At 48.3% G+C, this 20,926-nt stretch overlaps 1 protein-coding gene across 2 annotated transcripts in view; it reads right to left on the bottom strand.

Annotated features, from left to right (window-relative positions):
* Positions 1 to 1,717: 1,717 nt before the first annotated feature.
* Positions 1,718 to 20,926, bottom strand: part of FBXW8 (F-box and WD repeat domain containing 8) — a 120,530-nt gene continuing 101,321 nt past the window's right edge. Inside the window, exons 8-11 of one of the 2 annotated variants that reach the window (XM_064578451.1) lie at positions 19,900 to 20,027; positions 6,317 to 6,490; positions 4,559 to 4,669; positions 1,718 to 4,174 (exon numbers count right to left, since the gene is read on the bottom strand). In XM_064578451.1, the coding sequence (XP_064434521.1) occupies positions 4,042 to 4,174; positions 4,559 to 4,669; positions 6,317 to 6,490; positions 19,900 to 20,027 (546 nt within the window). In that variant the 3' untranslated portion in view covers positions 1,718 to 4,041. The other variant, XM_064578452.1, reaches the window with a different exon arrangement.

Here is a 20,926-nt window from a genome sequence, read left to right as displayed (position 1 = left end):
GTGGGGACCGAGCTCGGGGAGGGTGCGTGCCAGCGGTCAGGTCGCACGCGGGGCCCGGTCCCTGCCGCCGCGTCACGGAAACGTTACCGGAACTCAGCTTTTAGATGTTAAAAGAATCTGGCAATGGGACACAAATGCATCGGTCTGGTAGGTTCACCAGAGGGCTGTGTCACGGAAATTGAAGAGGAGAAGCTCGGAGGACACATCCTGCAGCCACGTTGGACAGGAATCATGGTAAGGGAAGAGTGTATGATCACCACAGCTCCCAATCCCGGCCAAGCACCCTCTGCTGGACTTGAACAGAACAACTCCATTCTTCTCTGGCCCAAGGGACTAGAAAGTTCTTTTAGTGCTCTGCTCATGGGAGGCCGGGCCCCTGTGTAGCTGCCCGTGCCCCCACCTGCCTGCCGAGCCTAAGCCGCTGAGAGAGTTAAACATACACGTCGCCTTGGCAAGGGTTTTGCAAACACCTGCTTTGCAAGCTGTCCTCCCACACGGTGACCTTGGGAAGGCCTTGGAGAGGGGAGCCAGAGGAGCCAGGTTGCTTTTTTTTTTTTTTTTTACCACAACTTCCCGGGGCATCAGCATTGCTTTGTCTCTGGGCTCTTCCAGAATCGGGAGGCAAGTGCCAGCTGGGGTTCAGTGGTGGGTGATCTTGGCCCCGCGGTGGCTGCTCATCCCTCTAACCCGACCAAGTCAGCAAGGGGACCAGGCTCCTCCGTGTTCAGCCCCAGGGCAGCCATCAGGGCGAGGGGGATGCTGAGCAGCAGCTCTTGCCCCCCCCCCCCCCAGAGGGCACGGGGCAGCGTCTATGCTGGCGGTGGGCATCGGAGGCCAAAAGCCTGCCCTGCCTGGCGCCTGCCGGAGCCCGGCGAGAGGGAAGCCACCACACCCGGCAGAGCGAGGCCGGCAGGGCCTGCCCAAGCAGCCAGGTAAGCATCTGGCCCGGCCGCAGGGGCGAGGCAGGCGGGCGGGCGGGCGGGCGGGCGGGCGTGGCTCACAGAAGCTTCTGGCCGCTGCTGCCCATGACGGCAGGCCACCAGCCGGTTCTAACAGGAGGGCTGTGTCCTCGGGGGGAGTGGGGGGGGTGGGGGGGGAGGAAGCCATTTCTCCTCCATGGTGGGCAGGGTCCATCTGCAGTAAGCTGCTGTTTGTCACTTAACTGCAGGGGGGGGAGGCGCCGTCTGCCTAAATGTGGGGCCTCTAATTCCGAAGTGGGGTGCTGGGGTAGAGGACTTCCTCTTTCCCTTTCAGAACAGACCGAAAGTCTCCTCTTGGGGGCATTGTCAGCCAAGGTGCGATTTCTCCCTCCTGGGGAAGGTGAGGCCATCCCCAGAGTAGCTTTTAAACACACGTTCCTGGTGCTCGCTTCGGCAGCACATATACTAAACACACGCTCCTGGCTGGGCAACGGCCACACCAGGGCAGCTTGTGGCTTGGCTTACAAGGCACAGTCTAGGGGCAGAGAGGAAATTCTCTGGGCTGGGGTGGGGGGTGGGCGCGGCAGTCCCCTTCGGGAATCTGATGAAAGCCAACCGGACTTCTTCCCAGAAAGTGCTCCAGTGTAGTTTTGGGTCTCTTGGATCCCGGGCTAGGAGCCCCTGGAAGGGGTGGTTCTGGGTGGTTCAACTCCACTCTGGGCCAGAGCAGGTACCGTGGTAAGTGGGGGTCGGTCCCAGGACACCTGGCCGGGGAAACCAGTAATTGAACAAGCAACGGATTTTAAAAATTTATTAGAACCAACAGACATAAAGTATAAGCAAAAGGCAGACAACATTTTAAGACCCACGAGCTCTGGCGCTGGGCCCTCTGGCTCCCCCAGTGACATAGGAGTTTCTTCTCTCTTTAGGGGAGACGGAGGGGAAGCGTCTGAGCAGCAGAAGAGCTACAGAAGAAAAGGACATGATACATCTGCTCACAACTCCGAACTTGCAAAGAAACTCCCTCAAACTAGCCAACGGGGATGAAGGTAAGGTGGGATGAGCGGAAGGGGTGGGCGTGGGCCAAAGGGTTTTAAGTCACTGGGTAAATGTTGATTTCTAGAGGAACTCTGGTCCTTTCCCCACCTTCCACGGTGTAAAGTTTGCAGTAGCAAACTCTGGGATTCAGTCTGGATCTGATAAACCCTCCTTCACAAAACCAGGCAATTTTCCTTAAGGAGAGAGGTTATAAACAGGGAGGAAAGAAACTCCCTATAATCGTGACATTTTACACTGGACTACTGTTGGCAGCGAATGACAATAGTTTAAAACTATTTTTAGTTTTGGTAGAATTTTCTGGGTTTTCAAGGACCTTTCATGGCTGCAAAGCTGGGAAGGGAGAACACATCTGTAAAATGGTGAAATCAAACTGGAAGAGCCTCTTAAAAATGTGTTTACTTAGTGGTCCAGTTGCACTAAGGCTATGAGATGAAAAACCTTACAGAGCGAGGTCACGAGGGGGTCAGAGCACCACATGACAACAGGAGTAAGCAAAATACTTCATCTGCTAACTGCAGACTAGCTTCATTTCGGAAGTAATTTGGTTGAAAGGAAGCAGAAGGCCGTCTGAAAGCAAGGGATGATTCCCAGGTGCGGCTCTTTCTCTTTCTCTGGGTCCACTGTCCTATTGAGTTGCACGGAGGTTTGTAATCATGGAATATCTGAAGCACTCTGAAAATACTTCCTTCTAATTTTGTACACTCGTGTACAGGAGAGCTTCGTTTTTCTCTCGGATTCATGTGGGTAGATCATCCCCACCCTGAAAATCCTGTGTGCATAATTACCTCCTTTTTGGTTTCTCACAGCCCCTTGTGCTTTTCTGTATCAAGAGGTGTATATTCTGGAGGCGCCTGGGTGGCTCAGTCGGTTGGGCGTCCTGCTCTTGATCTTGGGGTTGTGGGATTGAGCCCTGTGCTCAGCGGGGCGTCTGCTTAGGATTCTCCCACTCACCCCTCTACTCACTAAAAAAAACAGTATATTTCCAAAAGCTGGTCCATTGTAAAATGGGGCGAGCATAGGGTTTTGGTGTTATGATTAACTTTGTTGGTTTTCTATTCCATCAATGGGTGTTTTTAACCCTTCTTTAATTCCTTCCTTGAGGGGTCACTATTTGAGGTGACAGCTAGCCATTTATCTATTTTCTATTCAAGCCTCACTTTGTCCACTCTGGCCTCACCCCTGGAGTTTTGATATTCAGTGTTTTCATGGCCCAGAGGGTTCACATTTTCCATTTTTGTTTTTCATCTAATTTTATTGCATCGGGTCACTGACTTGGGCCTGGATGGGTCTTTGTGGTCTTCAGACAGCCATTTTCTGTGCGTGGTGTGTGGATATTTAAAAAGGCACAAAACTCTATTGGATCATGCTTGTAAATTCTATTAAGTAGATCCTCTGAATCGGAGCAGGACTTTCATATTTTGAAGGGGTACTAGTAACAGTCATGCAGTGGTTTGCCCTCTTCATCTTTTGGAAGAGTTCCCCGGTGCTGCCCTGCTTTAGCCCAGTGGAGGATAAAGGTCTCTTCCCCAGCTCTTCCAGCCTAGGTGGAGGATAACTGTTTATGCAGCCGACAGGTAGAAAATAATCTGTGGTGTCCACAACATGTGATACAAAGTAAACAGTCCTTAATGCAGTAAGTGTATAAATATGTAATTATAAATTGTGGTAAAAACTATGAGAAGACAGTACTACTAGCCTAGGTTTGCACTGGGGGCGGGGGGTGTTATGTGTGATCTGAGAGCAAAGGGCTTGAAGACTGGAAAGGTGGTGAGCAGGGCCCTGCAGGGGTAGTGTACAGACAGCGGGGGGAGACGCACCCCGTCGCCAGGGCAGCAGATGCAGGAGGAAGTGGCACAGTGTCCAGGGAGAGAAAACAACGCCACCATCCTGCCCACAGGCAGTTCAGGAACCTGTGGGGTCCGACAGGTGCGCCCTGGGCTTTCTTCCCCCAGCCCAACCCTTTAAAATCTGGGGCAGAGCTCCGCAGTAGTTTTAAACATCTGCTTGGGTTCTTCCCATCTGACCCCCTGCTCCCCCACGAGGCGCTCCCCTAACCACGGTCCTAGGGAAAGGCGAGCGCAAGGTCGTAGCTGTAGGCTGGCGCCGTGTCGCCGGCCGCTCGGCAGACGGGAAGCGCGCTCTGGAAGGCCAGCCGGTCCACGGCAAACTCGTAGGCGTGGATCAGCCCGCGGTGCCTAGAGGAAGCACACGGACAGTGAACGAGTCAGTACAGGACACCCAGGACAGTGCTTCCTGTAACACGCGTGTCCCTCGGAATGCCCGGACTCGAGACAAGTCTGGCGGAGGGCATGGCGTGCTGGGAGGCCGGCGGGGTGGAAAGGGTCAGCGTCAGGGAAGGCCAGGCCAGCAGCCGGAAGGACCCCGCTGTGGGAGGGAGAGCAGAGTCACCCTGCAGCTTGAGGAGGACAGGGCTTGGCCACCAGCACTAGGAGTCGGGCCACGGCCAGGCCCCTGGGGAGGCCCTCACAACTGCTAGAACGGCCGTGCCTGCGAGAGGCTCCTCACAAAATCAAACTGAGAGGGGCTGCTCGGAACCCCCGCAGCCCCAGCCCACTGACCTCCTGTGAGCAGTGAAGTTGTCCAGGTCCGTGTTGCGCACCACCCTCTCGTAGGGCACGTTGGCCGTGATGAGGCTGTGGCTGGTGAAGGACAGGTGACGAACGGGGTGCCTGGAACACGACAGGAGAGCCGTGGGAAAAGGAGCCCCCTGAAACTGGGCTTTAGAACCCTCTGCCAAGCTTCTCATTGACAGAGGACAAGCCTGGGCGCTGTCTGGTTGGCGACCCAGCAACATGGTGTTTCAGATGTCAAGGAAGTTATTAGCCACCTGCGGGAGAGAACAGCCCCATTTCGGGCGGGCTGGCCTTGGGTAAGTTCTCCAAGCCAGGCTCCCCAGCTCACAGTGTGGGGCTGAGCCCTAAAAGCCCCCTCCCTCCTAAGGTTGAGAGGGCTACCATGGAAGTATGGACCATCTGCAGGTGCTTTCATGCTGTGACATTGTGCAGCAATGGCTAGAAATCCATGTAGCAAAGGCTTCTGTTCATTCTAAAAACTTTTGTCCAGTGCCTCCTATGGTCACAGCACAAGCAAGGAGACACAGGATAGAAAAGATGTCTATTGCAAGCAGGAGCCTGCCGTCAGAGGATTCCTAACTAGCTGAGAATGGAAGATGCATCCCCACGAAACAGGGCCAATGTTTCTAGAGCACAAGAGACATTACAAGCCCCCAAGATGGGACACAGGATTCGGCACTGGGCCCCGGGTGGAAAAGGCCCATCAGCCAGGCCTTTCAGGAAGGATGGGTGCAGGCCAAGCAGGGGCAGGCTTCTTGGCTGGAACAGAACAGTACTCTTGAGAGTACTGAAAATTCAGGGGGATCTGAGTTCAGCTCTGTTGGTCCAGGGCACCAGCTAGAAGACTTCACTAGGGGCCCAGGGAATGGCGAGGACAAGGGGAGCTGGCTGAAGATGGCAGGAGGAACCAGGGAGTGTGGCAGCAGAGACTCCCACGTACTGCAGGGCTGGACCAGAGGCTCAAGAGAACCAGACCAGCTGCGTGCATAGGCAGGAGACTGAGGAGTGAGGCCCAGAGGTGTCCCGGCAGAAATGGGGGCCTTGCCCGGGACAAGCCACTAACCAGGGTTGAAGACTGGTTGTACATTTACAAATGAGTTAGGAAGATGAGTGCTGGGACAGGAAAATTCTGGGGAAGATCTTACTGACCCTGGCTTCCCCCGAATGATGCATTGGAGGGAGCATAGCTTTTCAGGGAAAGAAGAAGATCTGCTGGAAAGCAGGAGAGCTGCCCTAGAAGGGGAGGTGGACCAGCTGCTTAAGGCAGTTCTTTTGGGGATGCCACCATGGCCGAGTTTTAGCTGCCTTCTGGCACCACCTGCTGGCAAGTCCACGCATCACCACAGAAAGCAGGAAAAAAGATTGCCCGCTCTGTCCAGCCGGGCCTACTTGGCGAGCAGGTGTGTAGTGTAGCTCTCACCCAGGGCTCGAGTCTAATAAAAGCGGCTGCAGGGAGTGAGCACTAGCTCCCACTGCTAAGCAGCAGCCGATTCGTCTTTTAACCTTGCCTGCTTTTGCACCTGACCTGGACTGCCCTGCCTTCTCTTATGCGTTGGAGACTCCCACTGGGTCTTGCCGACCCGAGTTGTGCAGGAGTCCTGGCAGTGATCAGAGAGAGAGGAGCTGCCTCTCCCGGGACCGGGGTTCCTGGCCTGAGAAACGGAACCCCTGCCCCCGGCCCAGGGGCTACGCCAAGGACGGCCAAGGATGGTGCGGGGAGCTGGCTCAGAGGCGGCCTGTTACCTGGAGTGCACTTCCCACAGCTTCTGGCTCATCCGATAATCCCACACGGAGACCAGGCCTTCCTCGCCTCCGCTGACGATTTTCCAGTCGTCCATCTGCACTGCAGAGACTCCCAGTTGGTGGGCAGACAGCGACAGGGCGATTTTGTCAGTGCGGAGGTCGTGGATCCTCACCCTGAACACAGAGAAGGGAAATGGGATGCAAGTTAAAGCCCGAAATGACACATTCACCCCCAGGGGTGCTGGTCTATGCACAACGATCTTGTGAAAACAGAACATACAAAAACCCCTTTGGTTGCAAACATCTTAACTACCGGTAGGGACGTTGTATCCCCTTATACACGGTCACAAAGGCTAAGATGCACGAGGAACGAGCTCGCTTACAGTGCTTGCAACTCTCTAGTCAGAATGACTTAAAAGCCCCTGGAACAAGAGAGACTCAAGAGAAATATCATGCTCTTTCTCTGCTCGACAGGAAAGACACCTGCCCTGAGCACAAGTCCGCTCCGAGGGAAGGTGAGCGGGGACTGGCGTGCAACGGTGCAGGCTGTCCCAGGGGGTAAGTGAGGTGTCCAGCACATAGTCGTGCCGGCCATCTAAGATTCTGTTAAGGGCAGGAGGTAAACCAGCCACACGCGTCTGCAACCCAGATCCTTACTTGGGAAATCAACACTTTTCTGGTATTTAACTTGACTAAGTTCATCACCTTCTTGTTGAAATTTGAAAAGGGATGTGTCTGTCTATGGTTGACTATGTGGACAGTTGGCTGCCACTTACCTGAAGTCTGAAAGCAATTACTTTGTCATAATCTGAATTTAAGAACCTCTTTACTAAGAATATGCTGAATTTCTACATATGGACAAATTAGATAATGAGACAAATTTCTCATCCAGCAGAAACACCAACATAAATGTGGCAAAATTTCACTACAGGTTACAGCCTCTGCGCTGCAAGTCAGGAAGGAAAAGACCCTACCACCTAGCAGGGGAGCTGGACAAACCCAATGCTGACATGTTATGTGTGGTCCCGACAAGTGTTGAGGAGAGACGATCTGAAACACATTCTGTGTCCTAAACTCTCAGTTATGAGCATGCACACTCTAGATCTATTGTGTTCTGAGGAACATTAATTTGAACCAAAAATTCTATATCCAGTGTAGCTACCAAGTTTAAATGCATAATTAAGATTTTTTGTTTTTAACAGGAAAAGACCCCAAATCAGCTACCTGTGGATACTTTCTAAAAGAAAGGGATGTAGCAAAATCCTGGCAGAACATACAGGCCCTGGAGAGATGAATAGAACACTCAATGTAGCACCAGACCGACCGCTCAAGACCTAACATGCTTCCTGAGTCATGGATGCACACAGGACAAACCCACATATTAACAGTAAGTGCTCTGAATGGATCACAAAGTAAAACTCAACACAGGAAGGGTGGATTTCAGGACAAAAAGCTTTAGTAAATGTTTGGTAAAACTGCCCAGGGGGGGAAAAAAAAACTTAGATGGACCTAGTTTTTGTAGTTTGTTTTTTTTTTAAGTAATTCAGTTTCTTGAGTCATAATCTACCCAGGTTTAAGCTGATTTTAAGTCTCCAAATTGAAAACCTAGATGAAATAAACAACTTTCTAGAAAAATGAGAATTACCCAAACTGCCCCCCCCCCCCCCCCCCCCGCCAAGGATAGAAAAGGCTACAAGGAGCAGACTGTCCCATAAACAAGCTAAATGGGCCCATCCTGGAGGGAAGAGCCCAGGGACTCTGCACACCGCTCCACAGCCCAGCAAGGAAGGAGCACAGCTTCCCACGTCTGTCTGTGAAGCCAGCATTCTGTCCTCCCCAAAACTGACCATGACAGCAGAGTATCAAAGACAACACTAGATCGGTATCAGTGCTCAGACCGAAATAAAATACAGAATTCATCGAGGATGTCTATTAATATAGTTCACCAAGTTACTACAACAAATCATGGATACTGAAACGTGAGGAGATATAGCACTTATTTCTAATGAAGGCTTTAAGAAACAGTGATCTTTTACTAATACTTCACATTGTTTTAAAAATTAGGTACAATTAGATACAAGAAAAAATGAGAAGTGGACAAGTTTATTAGAAATGACAGTCGAGGTGGCTCAGACTGCCTTCGGCTTAGGTCATGATCCCGGAGTCCTGGGATTGAGTCCTGCATCGGGCTCCCGGCTCGGCAGGGAGTCTGCTTCTCCCTCTGACTCTAACCCCTCTCATGCTGTTTCTCTCTCTCTCTCAAATAAATAAAATCTTAAAAAAAAATGACAGTCGAAGATAATTCAGTAATAATCAAATGAAGTATGTCAAAATCAATAGCTATCTTAGGTACAACCACTAGTTTTAAAAACTGTACTCAAAGATCTCACTTATAAAAGCAATTAAAGACAATACCCTATAATAACTTTCTCAACTTGGACCTCCACCAGCTAGATGGCTCAAAGAGTTAATTAGCTACAAGAATATTCAGAATGGGAAGGCCCTTCTAAACCAAAAAACCTCAAAGTCAAGAAGGAAGATATTGATAACTATATATAAAAGTGTTTTAAAAAAAAGTCAAGGCAAAAATGATAAACTGGAGGAAATGTCTACAACAGAGATAACTGGCTAATTTCTTGTTAAAAAAATTCTAATTTCTTGTTAAAAAAATTCATTCGAATTGAAAGTAAACATTTGCAACCCAATATTAAAATAAGAGAAAAGCTAAGAAAAAAAAGTTCACAGGAAAATACTAATGGCTTTTAAACATGTATTCACTGGTAATGAGAGGAATTATGAGCTAAAATTACATTTGGATACCACCTGTTGCCTATCCATCTACCTGGCAAAGGTCAAGGATGGTAGTAAACTCGGTGAGACCCTTCATGCTGGGGAGGCTTGGACAGACAGGTACTTATGTATGCCTGATGTGAGCACGTCTCTTTTTTTAAGATTTTATTTATTTATTCATGAGAGGCAGAGGGAGAAGCAGGCTCCCAAGGAGCAGAGAGCCCGATGCGGGACTCGATCCCAGGACCCTGGGATCATGACCTGAGCCGAAGGCAGACGCTTAACCATCTGAGCCACCCAGGCGCCCCATGAGCACGTCTCTTTGATCTGGCAATATTCAGCAAACAATATACTTTACTTTTGATCTGGCAGTTTTGCATCTGGGAATTTAGCTAGGCTGTATCTAATATGTGTGTAAAAATACACACACGGACATATAAGGCCATTAGCTACCGCACTGTTTTTAGTAGCAAAAGATGGGGTTTCTGTTTCAGACAACTCACTGACTCTCCCACTGAAAATCACTTAGTACTGCTGGATAAAGAACACCCTTTAAAATGCACTGCTGGGTTCACAAAGCTAGTGACGGGCCCAGGGCCCAAGCTGGAAAGCAGCCTGGACAACCTGGGGTGGGTGGGGCAAGGCTTCTGGTAGGTGCCAACCTCAGGAACCAGGGCAAGATGCTAAGACTTGGGTCCACCCAAAACAGGGTGGGGAGTGAGAGTCAAGACACCTGCCTTAAAAAAAAAGAGACAGCCACATAAAACTTCCGGAAATGAAAATACCACTCCTGAAATTAAATTCAGAAGAATTTGTGGATTAGACAGTAAATTTGAAAGATAACCTAAAATGGAGCACAGATGAAAAATGTGACTGAGGGGTTAAGAGATGCAAATGATAGAAGGGGACAGCTCATCATGGGGCAATATCCGTATAGTTAATGGCTGGTATTTTTCTAGAATTCATGAGAGGCATGCATACTCACACTCCATGAGCACTAATCAAAATGAGAATTACATATTTCTAAGTGTCCTACTGAAGTGACAGAAGGAGGTCCTAAAAGCAACCTGAGGAATGAAGCCATCACCGATCGAGGACTGGAAAGGGAGGGGCCGGGACTCTTGCTGTGCCTGTCAGCGAAGGCAGTGAGGGGCCACCACACAGCGGGGCCCCTCTGTACGGGGCCAGGGCAGCCTGGGGCTGTGACAGGTGTGGGCGTGCAGACACCCCGTGGAGGAGGACCGGGCTGCTCAGGAAGAGAAGCCTGGCTCCTCTGTTGTGCTTTTGAATTTAATGTGTAGGTTACCTGTTTAAGTGAAGCTGGAAAATTTTAAGATTTTGGGGGCGCCTGGGTGGCTCAGGTGGTTAAGCGTCGGACTCGGTTTCAGCTCAGGGCTTGATCTCAGGGAGTCCCGCAATCGGCTCCAAGCTGCTGGGTGTGGAGCCTGCTTAAGAGTCTCTCTCTCCTGCCCCCCGCCCCCACTCTTTGAAAAAAAAAAAAAAAAGAAAAGGAAAAATCTTAAGATTCTGGAACGACACACTCGAACTGGTAACAGCAATAGCAGAACGAAGGGCATAAAGGCGCCCCTTCCTTCTAAGCGGAGACACTGCCGGGTTGTTTCAGAAACAGGAACTCATTCGTGAGAGGGGAGGGGGCACCCCGAGTTCTTCAGGGGTACGGGCCGTGCTGTTTCTTAAGCTGGGGGTGGATGCACAGGCATTCCATGACTAAACTGGACCCGACTTACATACGCTCCCAGATGTATGCTTTGTTTCAGATAAAACTGGACTGGAGAAATACGTAGTCCCAGAACACGGAGAGAGACGCGCTCGTTCTTCCTGGCCAGTGCAGGGAACCATCTAGACCCCGCAGTGCGCCCACGAGCTCTGTGACTGGGGCCGCGCGGCCCTCCCTCCCTCCCCCCCTCCCCAGGGAGCGGTTGGGGCCTACAGATGCGGGGAGAGCAGGGAACAGGCTCGGAAAACAAAAGTCTCCCCCTCAGCATTTAGAGCCGCTTGAGGCATGTGTGCGAAAGAGCAGTGGGAGAAGGTGTAAATGCTGTGAAGGGAGCACTGCCCGCAGCCCACAGCCGCACCACTCACTCAGGGCACCTTGTAAAGGACGGGCGCGGGGAGGACGAAGATTCTAGCCCAAGGGCTTTTCAGCGCATGTTTGGTTAATAAGGGTCTATTTTGCTGGGGTGATTTTCATAAAGAGCTCCTCTGTTGAATATTTATACTCCATAATTTACAGTTTGGCTGTTAGGGAGACAAAGGCAAACACAAATTTGGTCCAGAAGTTCAAAGTTTGCCATCTGTTTTCCTATTGTATTTAGACACCAGCATGGATAGCTCCAAACAAAATAAACAAATACACCAAAAGATACAGCACTTGCGTATTTTACATCACTAAGGAAAACAAGAACGGGCCAAAAGAGACTTGAACTTCTCCGCCCAGGAAAAAAGGAGCATTTATGACATCTCCTTAGAGAGGCATCACTCTGCTTTCTCGTCAACAGACGGAAATAGCACACCCTACGGTGTGCAAAGTCCACACGAGCCATTCAAATCCACATTAAGAAACCGGTGTCTGCCTCGAGCATCTGACAGCGTGTGCCACCAACCTGAACCGTGTCCCTTGGCCAGGCGTGCAACCTCAGCCCTCCAATCAGAGACTCGATGCTGGGAAACAGGTAGCACGACAAATGGGCACAAAAGCCTGCCAAGACGACGGATTCCAGGGCCAGAAAGAAGCCAATGGTAGATCTTGTGAATTCCTATCTAGCGAGTATTTCGTCAACTTTGCCCGTTGAAGAGAAAAATAATTGGTCCGAGAGGTGTAATTGTATTATGTTTAATATTCATGGTTGGGTTTGGAGGGCTGTTCCAACACTCCCTCTCTCCAGCCCCTCTCTAGTGAAAATCACACCCTAGGAGTCGGCTCTAGCCCGCCAATTAAAATAAAAGACACCAGAACCTTCCAAAGACTCCAGCAGAGGAGCATCCATCTGATGGGCAGGAAAACGTGCTGGAACTGAGAGGGAGGCACGCTCTGGTTGGTCCTGTGTAAGAGCTTTGAATAACTTATTAGAACCCTTGCAGATGGAGCAAACACAACATTTACGCCCCACTCACTCTCTCTCGCACACCACCGCTTCATGTTTGTCGGGGCCAGAAGTAAGCTCTGAGACTCTCTAGCTGGGGGTCATCACTCAGGGCTCGCCTCCCATTGGTTTGGATTAAATAGTCCTGAATGATAATAAGCCAAACTGTGTTTGATGGCAAAGATGAAGCCTATTCAGACTCTGGCTCAGCAGTTTCATTTAGAAGGACCTGAGCTAAAGCTATATTTCTATCCAGAAAATAGAGGGAACAAATAAGAAAACATTAACATGGAGGCCTTTTTTTTAAAGACCAAATTAATCAGAAAAGCTAGGTTTTTTTTGTTTTGTTTTTTTCAAGAAATCAATACATGATTCTGTTTTGTCCTGTTGAACCCGGGCTATTAGAGAATCTTAAATATAACCTTATATGCCAAAATCAATAGCTTTATCTCTGCAGCACTGACGATGGCCTCTGGTGAAGGATTCACTATCAACAGCAACTAGAAGAACATACAGTTTTAAGTAGAACGAGCCAGTTTAATTTTCCAACTCTAGGCTCTCCTCGGAGCTCTGCATTTTAAAGCTGTATCTCTGAGGTTTGGAGTTCCCTTGGACTGCTCACTCGACCTTCCTGGCTGTTTCCTCAGTGGGGCGGCCCTAGATGGCCTTGAAAAGCTCTGTGAACATCTTGCGATCCCCAGCAAGCCAGTCCGTGATGCCACCGGGTGGGCAATCATGGTGACGTGTGTACCTCGCCCCCGAAAATAAGGCACATGATCCCACATTGGAAACATGGAAGTATTTAGCTTATTTTAATATCCTTTTAGATTTTAAATTTTAATCAGATGACTATAAATAGAATAACTGCTCTATTTTATGGTCAGCTGATTTTCAACAATGGTGCTGACCAGTCCGACGGGGCGAAGGATGGCCTTCCGACAGAGAGTGCTGGACATCCACGCAGAAGAATGAGGGGCGCTCCACCTCACAGCATATACAAACATCAGCTGTAACTGCACTGGGGCCTCAACGGGACAGCCAAAACTAGAATTCTGGGAAGAAGGCTTATATAAATCTTCGTGACCCCGGGCTAGGAAATGGCCTCTTCGGCGTGATAGCAACAGCACTAGGGACAGAACTAAACAGACGAACGGAACCTCATCAAAATTAAAGATTTCGTGCTGCCAAAGACGCCACCAAGGGAATGAAGGGACAGCCCACCGACGGGGGAAAGAACTTGCCAATCGTATCTGATACAGGCTTGGCATCTGGAATCTATGAAGGACTCTTACAACTCAGTAGATAAAAAGACAAGTAACCGAGCTAAAAAAAACAGGCCAAGGATCTGACCGGACACTTATCCGACGAGGCCAAAAGCACATGAAAGGATGTTCAACACCATTAGCCACCAGGACGATGAAACTCAAAACCACGATAAGCTGCCGCTTCACACCCATTACGCTACAGTTAAAGACCAGAGCGAGGACTGGTGAGGATGTGGGCAATGAGGACCGTCGCCCACTGCCGGTGGGACTGTCACATGGTGCAGCCACTCTTGAAGAGAGTCTGGAAGTTCCTGAAAAGGTTCAACATTGAGTTACCATATAAGCCAGCAATCCCACTCCTCAGTTTATAGCCAAGAAAACTGAAAACCTGCGTCCACACGGAAATTCGTACTTGAATGATACAGCAGTATTTGTAGTAGTCAAAAAGTGGAAACAACCCAAGTGTTCATTAATTGATGAACGAATAAATGTGGCATATTCATACGATGGCATACTATTTGGCCACAGAAGGAATGAAGTAGTGATTCATGCTACAACGCCAGTTTAACTTGGAAACGTTAAGTGGAAGAAGCCAGTCACGAAAGGTCACATTTTATGGGATTCCGTTTATATGAAATGTCCAAAACAGATTCATAGAGACAGAAAATAGAACAGTGGTTGCCTGGAGCTGGAGGAGCCAGAGAGAAATGGGGAGTGGCTGCTAGTGGGTACGGGTTTCTTTGTAGGGTCATGGTGATGGCTGCACGACCTTGTGAATGTCGTACAGTTTAACCTTGTGGATTGTACAATTTAAATTGGCAAATTGTAGGCATGTGAATTTATCTCCGTAAAGCTGCTAAAAATTTAAAAACTCATCTTGAGATTCCAGGGCGAGAAAGGCCGTGGGAACTGCTGGTGCAGTGTCTCTCGCCTTGGCAGCCCTCTCCAATCCTGACATAGGCCCCCACCCCCAACTCCCACTTAGATTCTCCCTGCAGAGCACTGATGAGCTGCTCTGTTCCAGAGCCCCGATTTCATGGCAGGGAATGAGCAGGACACTGATGAGGAGACTGAGAATAGACAGAATGGAAAGGGGCCTCCATTAACACAGCCCCCGACTGCCAACTACTCATTATTTAAATCATTGAAGAGAAAGTGGGAGTTCTGGTTCTGGCCAAGAATGAAGCCTGTTAACTGCCTGCCTCCTGCTGACCACAACCAAATCCTCTGGATGAAACACAAAGCAAACACCTGAGGACACTGAAGAGTCAACTCTGGGATGGTGGGCTGTGGAGGAAGTGGCCACATGGGGAATGGGTTTCCAGTTTTTTCCCTCTTCTCTCAGCCATGCCCCACGTATGAACTCCAAGAGTCGTGTGGTGGTGTAGGAGCTCATACTCCAAAAGAAACACCAGCTTTCTGAAGAACCAAGGAAAAGGGCCCTTCCAGTCCCAAGAACGTGTGTGTTGGGGAAGGGATGTCTTTGTGGGGATTTCCCCCGCTCTTTTCTCTTTTGCTTTGTTACCACAGAGCTGCATGGTGGTAGTGAAACAGGCAGGGAAAACTGAGAGAAACTCTCACTTCTGGTCAGAGGCCCAAGAGAAAGGAGCCCCTGAAGGCCGGAAAGTGTCGGGATGAAGAGAGGAAGAAACTGAAGGAGCGCCTATTGCTGTTTGTACAAGGCCCCCCAGAGCCATCAGGCTCGTCTCTGAGCTGTGTGCAGGACCGCTCCCGTGCAGTACAGCAAAGGCTGGGATTTCAGCTCACACTGCCGTCTCCAGACGACCGGAATAGACATTTTTTTCTGAAGACTCAGAGATGGCCAATAGACACAGGAAAAGATGCTCAACACCACTTATCATCAGGGAAATGCAAATCAAAACCACAATGAGCTATGACCTCATGCCAGTCAGAATGGCTAGTATCAAGAAGAAATAAGTGTTGGCGAGGATGTGGAGAAAAGGGGACCCTGGGCACTGTTAGTGGGCATGCAAACTGGTGCACAGTGGTGCCGCCACTGTGGAAAGCAGTATGGGGGATCCTCAAAAAATTAAAAATCCCACCGCTGGGTATTTACCCAAAGAAAATAAAAACACTAATTTGAAAAGATACATGCACTCCTGTGTTCACTGTGGCATTATTTACAAGAGCTGGAAGCAATTTAGGTGTCCATTGATAGATGGATGGACAAAGAAGATGTGGTATATATACACAATAGAATATTCTCAGCCATAAAAAGTGAAATCTTTCCACTTACAACACGGATGGACCTAGAAGGTATTATACTGAGAGAAATAAGTCAAAGAGAAAAAGACAAATACCATATGATTTCAGATGTGGAATCTAAAAAACAAAACAAGCAAACAAACAGAAACAGACTCATAAATATGGAGAACAAATTGGTGGTTGTTGGGGGTGGGGGGGGGGCGGGGGAGGATGAACAAAATTGTGAGAGAGATTAAGAGAGTACAATATTCCAGGTATAAAATAAATAAGTCCCAGAGATGAAAAGTACAGCATAGGGAATACAGTCAAGAATGTTGTATGGTAATAGATAGTAACTATACTTATCCTGGTGATAATGCATAAATGGCTAAAATTATTGGATCACTATGTTGTTTACCTGAACTAATATAACATTGTATGTCAGCTATACTTTAGTTAAAAAAATAAAAAACCATCTCAGACTAACCCCTGAGTAACATTATGTGTGGGACAGAGCCAGAGAAGCATTAACAAAACCTTTGAAAATTGAGCTGACACTGGAATCACCAGCCACAGAAGATAAAACTTGCAGTCTGAACCTAACCAGGGTCACTCCCCATTTACAACAATCTTTTTTTTTTTTTTAAAGGAGGCTCCACGCTGGGGCATGGAGCCCAACATGGGGCTTGAACAGACGCTGAGATCAAGAGTCAGATGCTTAACCAACTGAGCCACCCAGACACCCCCTAAAACAAAAATCTTAACATTCTCCAGAGGATTATACAACAGGTTCCAAAGTGGACACAACATAATATTTCAAATGTCCAGGATACAATCCAAAATTACTTGACATACACCCCCCCACACCCCACAGAAACAAACCAACCAAAAAACCCCAGGAAAATGTGACCTACTCTTAAGGGAAAAAAACAAATAACCCAGATTTGGGGAATCATCAATAAAGGTAAAATGGTAAGAAAGAATGATGTTCTGAGCAGACAAACAAATCTATATGCAAATTTTGAACTCAAAAGATCTGAAATAAAAAATTCACTGGATGGGCTCAGTAGGGAGAATGGATATAACAGAGGAAAGAGTCATTGAACCTGAAGTTAAATTGAAGAGTTATTAAACAATCTGAAGGACAAAGTTTAGGGAAGAAAACGAACAGAGAGAGAGCATCAGTGGCCTATGAGATAATATCAGAAGGTCTGACATCACTGAGTCCCAAAAGGAGAGGAGAACGGGATTAGTGCAGAAAAAACATCTGAAGAAATAATAATTTGGTAGAAGACATAAATGCACAGATTAAACGCTCAGTGAACCCCAAACAGAGGTTAAACTAAACAACAAAGTGGCCTATTTCCTTCCATCTTTCTCTTGGTAACCTATTCAGGCTTCTCGTAAGTGTTTTCATTCCTAAGCCATTAATTCATTTTGCCTTCATTGAGCAAACGCATACTTCCATTTAATTGAAAATACCACTGATCATAAGAAGCACCATTATTTTGTGTAACATCTAAAAATACTGCCAATTTTAAGATGTCCTTATAAAGGACACGCCCTGATTGCACAGCTGTGAAAATGTAAAAAGGGTATCTTCGACTAAATACAAAACTTGGTGTCGAGCACTCACTGAGCACTGGACACTGGTGAGGAGAACAGACACGAGCGCACTCCTGATGTTACTCCTCGCTCTTCTCGGTTTAGCAGGAAAGGACAAAATGTGCAAGGGAGAAGCACAAGCCAACAATAACTATTTCCACCCTAATCATTCCCTTTGTCTTTATCAGACTCTGTCTTTTCTGGAAAGGGTGAGATGCTAGGCGAGCTATTCTTTTCCTTTAAATTTTACCCTCACTGCCCACTGCCCCCCCAAAAAAAACTCCTTACAAAACTCCATGTTTGCTAATTTCCTTACATTTGCATGAAAAATTATTTTTGTCTTAACCTGGGACAGTTTTATGTATCTTTAGAGTCCACTTCATTCTCAAGTTACTGATAGAGCACTAAGAGACCACAGTAGAAATTAAGTATAAAAAAAAAAGGGGGGGGGTTCCAGGTTTTTAAAATTGCATCTGCCATTAAGTGACAACCAAGTACATAGTTCTCTTCATAGTATTTGACCCCTTACTCCCACTTTCGAGATAAACCATAAGCTGTAAGAGCCTGTGAGTACATCTCTAATGAGATCCAACTCCTAGCCAGTAAGCCTCTGCTGAAAACACACGCACACCCCTTCCCTCTGCTAGATTTGAGAGTCTAGATTCCTTATGCTTTCTTTTTTCCAGATGTATAATTTTTTAACCCCTGTGTTTCAAATTCATTTTGCTTACACTACTATTCTGATCATAAGGAACGACAGCAAGCCCCTGACGTCCCAGCAGTGGTCAATCAGCCAGCACAGGTCTAGGACTGCCCTGATGAAACGCCACTCTGCATACCCCCCTTCTCGACTCCAAGCCACTAGTCTGTTCTTTACAACCACAGAGACAGAGGATTAAAAAACAAAACAAACCAAAACCACACCATAACACTGGTTTCCTAACGAAACAGACTTCCCACGGGCAAATCTGCACTTGAACAGGACCAGAGAGCCATTTTACACAGGGCCTTTAGCTTCTCTTCTGGCAGCCCTGCTCCAGAGGACAAAGCTTTACGGAGTTTGAGGGTCTCCTAATGGCAAGATGCTGTTCAGCTGACAAGGGTCAGGACAGTCTGGCTTTAACTGTCCCCCTACAGCTGACTGGGCTACGTTATGCAGGCGGTAGAGGCCTCTTCTCTGGAACACTACGGTGGTTTCCTGGGAGCCTAGCTGTAGTTGAACACCCAAATGCTCATGCTGTAAACAAACTCTGAAGTGTAACCTACAACCCTAAACCCTTCCATTTGGATGCCCCCGAGAGCCCTCTGCATTCGCTCTCCTGGAAAGGATAGGAGCGGCTCGGTCCCTGGGGGGGATCCTACCAGATAAGCATGGAGCCTTTGTATGGCTCGGTCTGGAAACTACAACATGGGAGTAAACTGCAAAACAGTCAGGTTTCGTTTGCTGGGCCACATGTGGGGCCACTTACCAAGCCTAGTTTTTTGTTTTTTGTTTTTAAGAGAAACACTGGACATACACTGAGGAGTTTAATTCTCGAGCTCAGAAATTATCAGCCATTTTAGGAAGCCTTGAGAAACAATTTTCTGTCAGGAGAGCACACTCACATTATCTTTCTGCTCTAAGGTAAGGGGGTAGCAGCGGGGTGAAGGTCAGGAGTTGAAAATATTATTTGATACGATAATTATTTTTGCAAGCTGCTGCACTGGTGTGGCCGAGGTCTGAGACTTGGCACACGGGAGTGCCCGCCTCGCGATCTGATCCCCCCCACCGAGCAGCCCACCACCTGCAGCCCGCAGCCGGGCCGGGGGAGGGGGCGCTGGCAGACCCTTGCCTCCAGCCATGCTACCTCTCTTCGGGGCACTGGACCAGACACGGCAGCTAACCAGCCAAAAAAAAAAAAAGACAAGGAAAAGAAAAGACAAGGGGGAGAGGGAACGGGGAGGGAAAAAGACCTACAATTTGGACTCAGAGAGTCTTTTCAAACACTTTAATCCTTTCGTGCTGATGGTTCCTGGAGCGTCCGTGGCTGGCACTGGACCCTGCAGCAGGAAAATCCGACTCCCTAAGCCAAAGCGTTAAAGAGAAGACTGCTAATCAGCTAAATAGAAACTGGAATCTGTTCCCATCAAGTCCCTTTTTCCCCCCATCACCAGAGGGACACCATAGTGTTCTGAAATACACTCTTGACATCATTTGGCAGGCAACCCTATTCTGTTGAACATGATTCAGCCCTTAGGTTATTGTTTTTAATATTAGAAAGTGAGTTTTTAAATGCCAAACAAATTTTGCAGCAGGGGGACAAAAGATATTCCAAGTGGTCTCACTGGACCTTCCACCAACTGTGTCCACCAAATGGCTTAAAAGACCACCTTCCCATGGTGTTTCAGAAATGAGGCAGAGATACAGCTCTGTCCAACTATTACCTAATGCAAGACTTTGTTCTCCAAGTTCACAGAGACGGTATTTAAGGATCAGGCTGAACTGAGGCAGGCAAGGCTGCGGAGTGAGAACGTAGCCGTGCAAGCAGCAGAGGGAACGAGCGAGCACAGCGGAGGGGCAAAGCCCCGGCACAAATGGCCAGGGCTAAAAACGTGGCTCTTCACTCACACCTACCTCCTGTCCATGTTGCCACTGACCATGAGGTTGGGAGGGCTGTCCCTGAGGTTGACGCAAGTGAAATCACCAAGCGCGTTGCCCAGCTTCGAGAGGCAGCGTTCTGCTTCCAGGCTGTACACCAGGATCTGGGAAGGAAGGAAGATACGTGGGTGTGCGGGAGCAGACAGCAGGCCTCCATCCAACACTTCTCGTTCCCGCCCCGTCACCCAGCTCCCCCTTTTTTATTTTTTTTAAAGATTTTATTTATTTATTTGAGAGAGAGAGAATGAGACAGAGAGAGCACATGAGAGGGGGGAGGGTCAGAGGGAGAAGCAGACTCCCCGCCGAGCAGGGAGCCCGATGCGGGACTCGATCCCAGGACTCCAGGATCATGACCTGAGCCGAAGGCAGTCGCTTAACCAACTGAGCCACCCAGGCGCCCTCACCCAGCTCCCCTTAATGGAGATGTGCTGTGAGTAATTTCCTGACCTTTTCCAGGATAGGGATATGGCTCCTAGAATGACAAAAGGAGATGCAAAAGAAAACAAAAGAACATCCAAAGAATTCCTCAGGCCAAGGTACAAAAATCATAGGACACAAAGGAAAATGCCAAATGGGGACATTAAGTAGCCCAATTTCCTAACCTAGAAAGAGCAGCATGGAAATTAAGGGTCACTGACTGTGTCGGATTTGGAAGGTACCTTCTGATTTTCTGATGTCCGCAGATGAGCCAGCCTGTGTTCTCTTATTTTTCCCCTCTCTGTATTGCTATCCCAGAAGGTAAAAATTTCCAGGATGGATAGTTAATCACTACATGACAGATGATTCTTTAAGACTAAACTACAAACCAAAACACAAAGTCTTATTCCCGAATGTTAAAAAAGTTTTTTAACTGATGTATAACTGACATTCCCAAACCTTTCTCTCTTTAGCCACTCTCCACATGCTAATTTTAGGAGGTCCTGTTCTATAAGGTGTGAAAGCAAATAAAGTATCCTTGATCTCTAGACAATGTATTCATTATGACTGAACATTTCTGTTTTCT

This window comes from Mirounga angustirostris, unplaced genomic scaffold, assembly GCF_029215605.1.
Source record: "Mirounga angustirostris isolate CCGP_5_RB_7025 unplaced genomic scaffold, mMirAng1.0.hap1 SCAF_14, whole genome shotgun sequence".
Taxonomy (NCBI): domain Eukaryota; kingdom Metazoa; phylum Chordata; class Mammalia; order Carnivora; family Phocidae; genus Mirounga; species Mirounga angustirostris.
The sequence above is the reverse complement of the archived record's forward strand: the minus strand, read 5'-3'. Positions and strand labels throughout refer to the sequence as shown.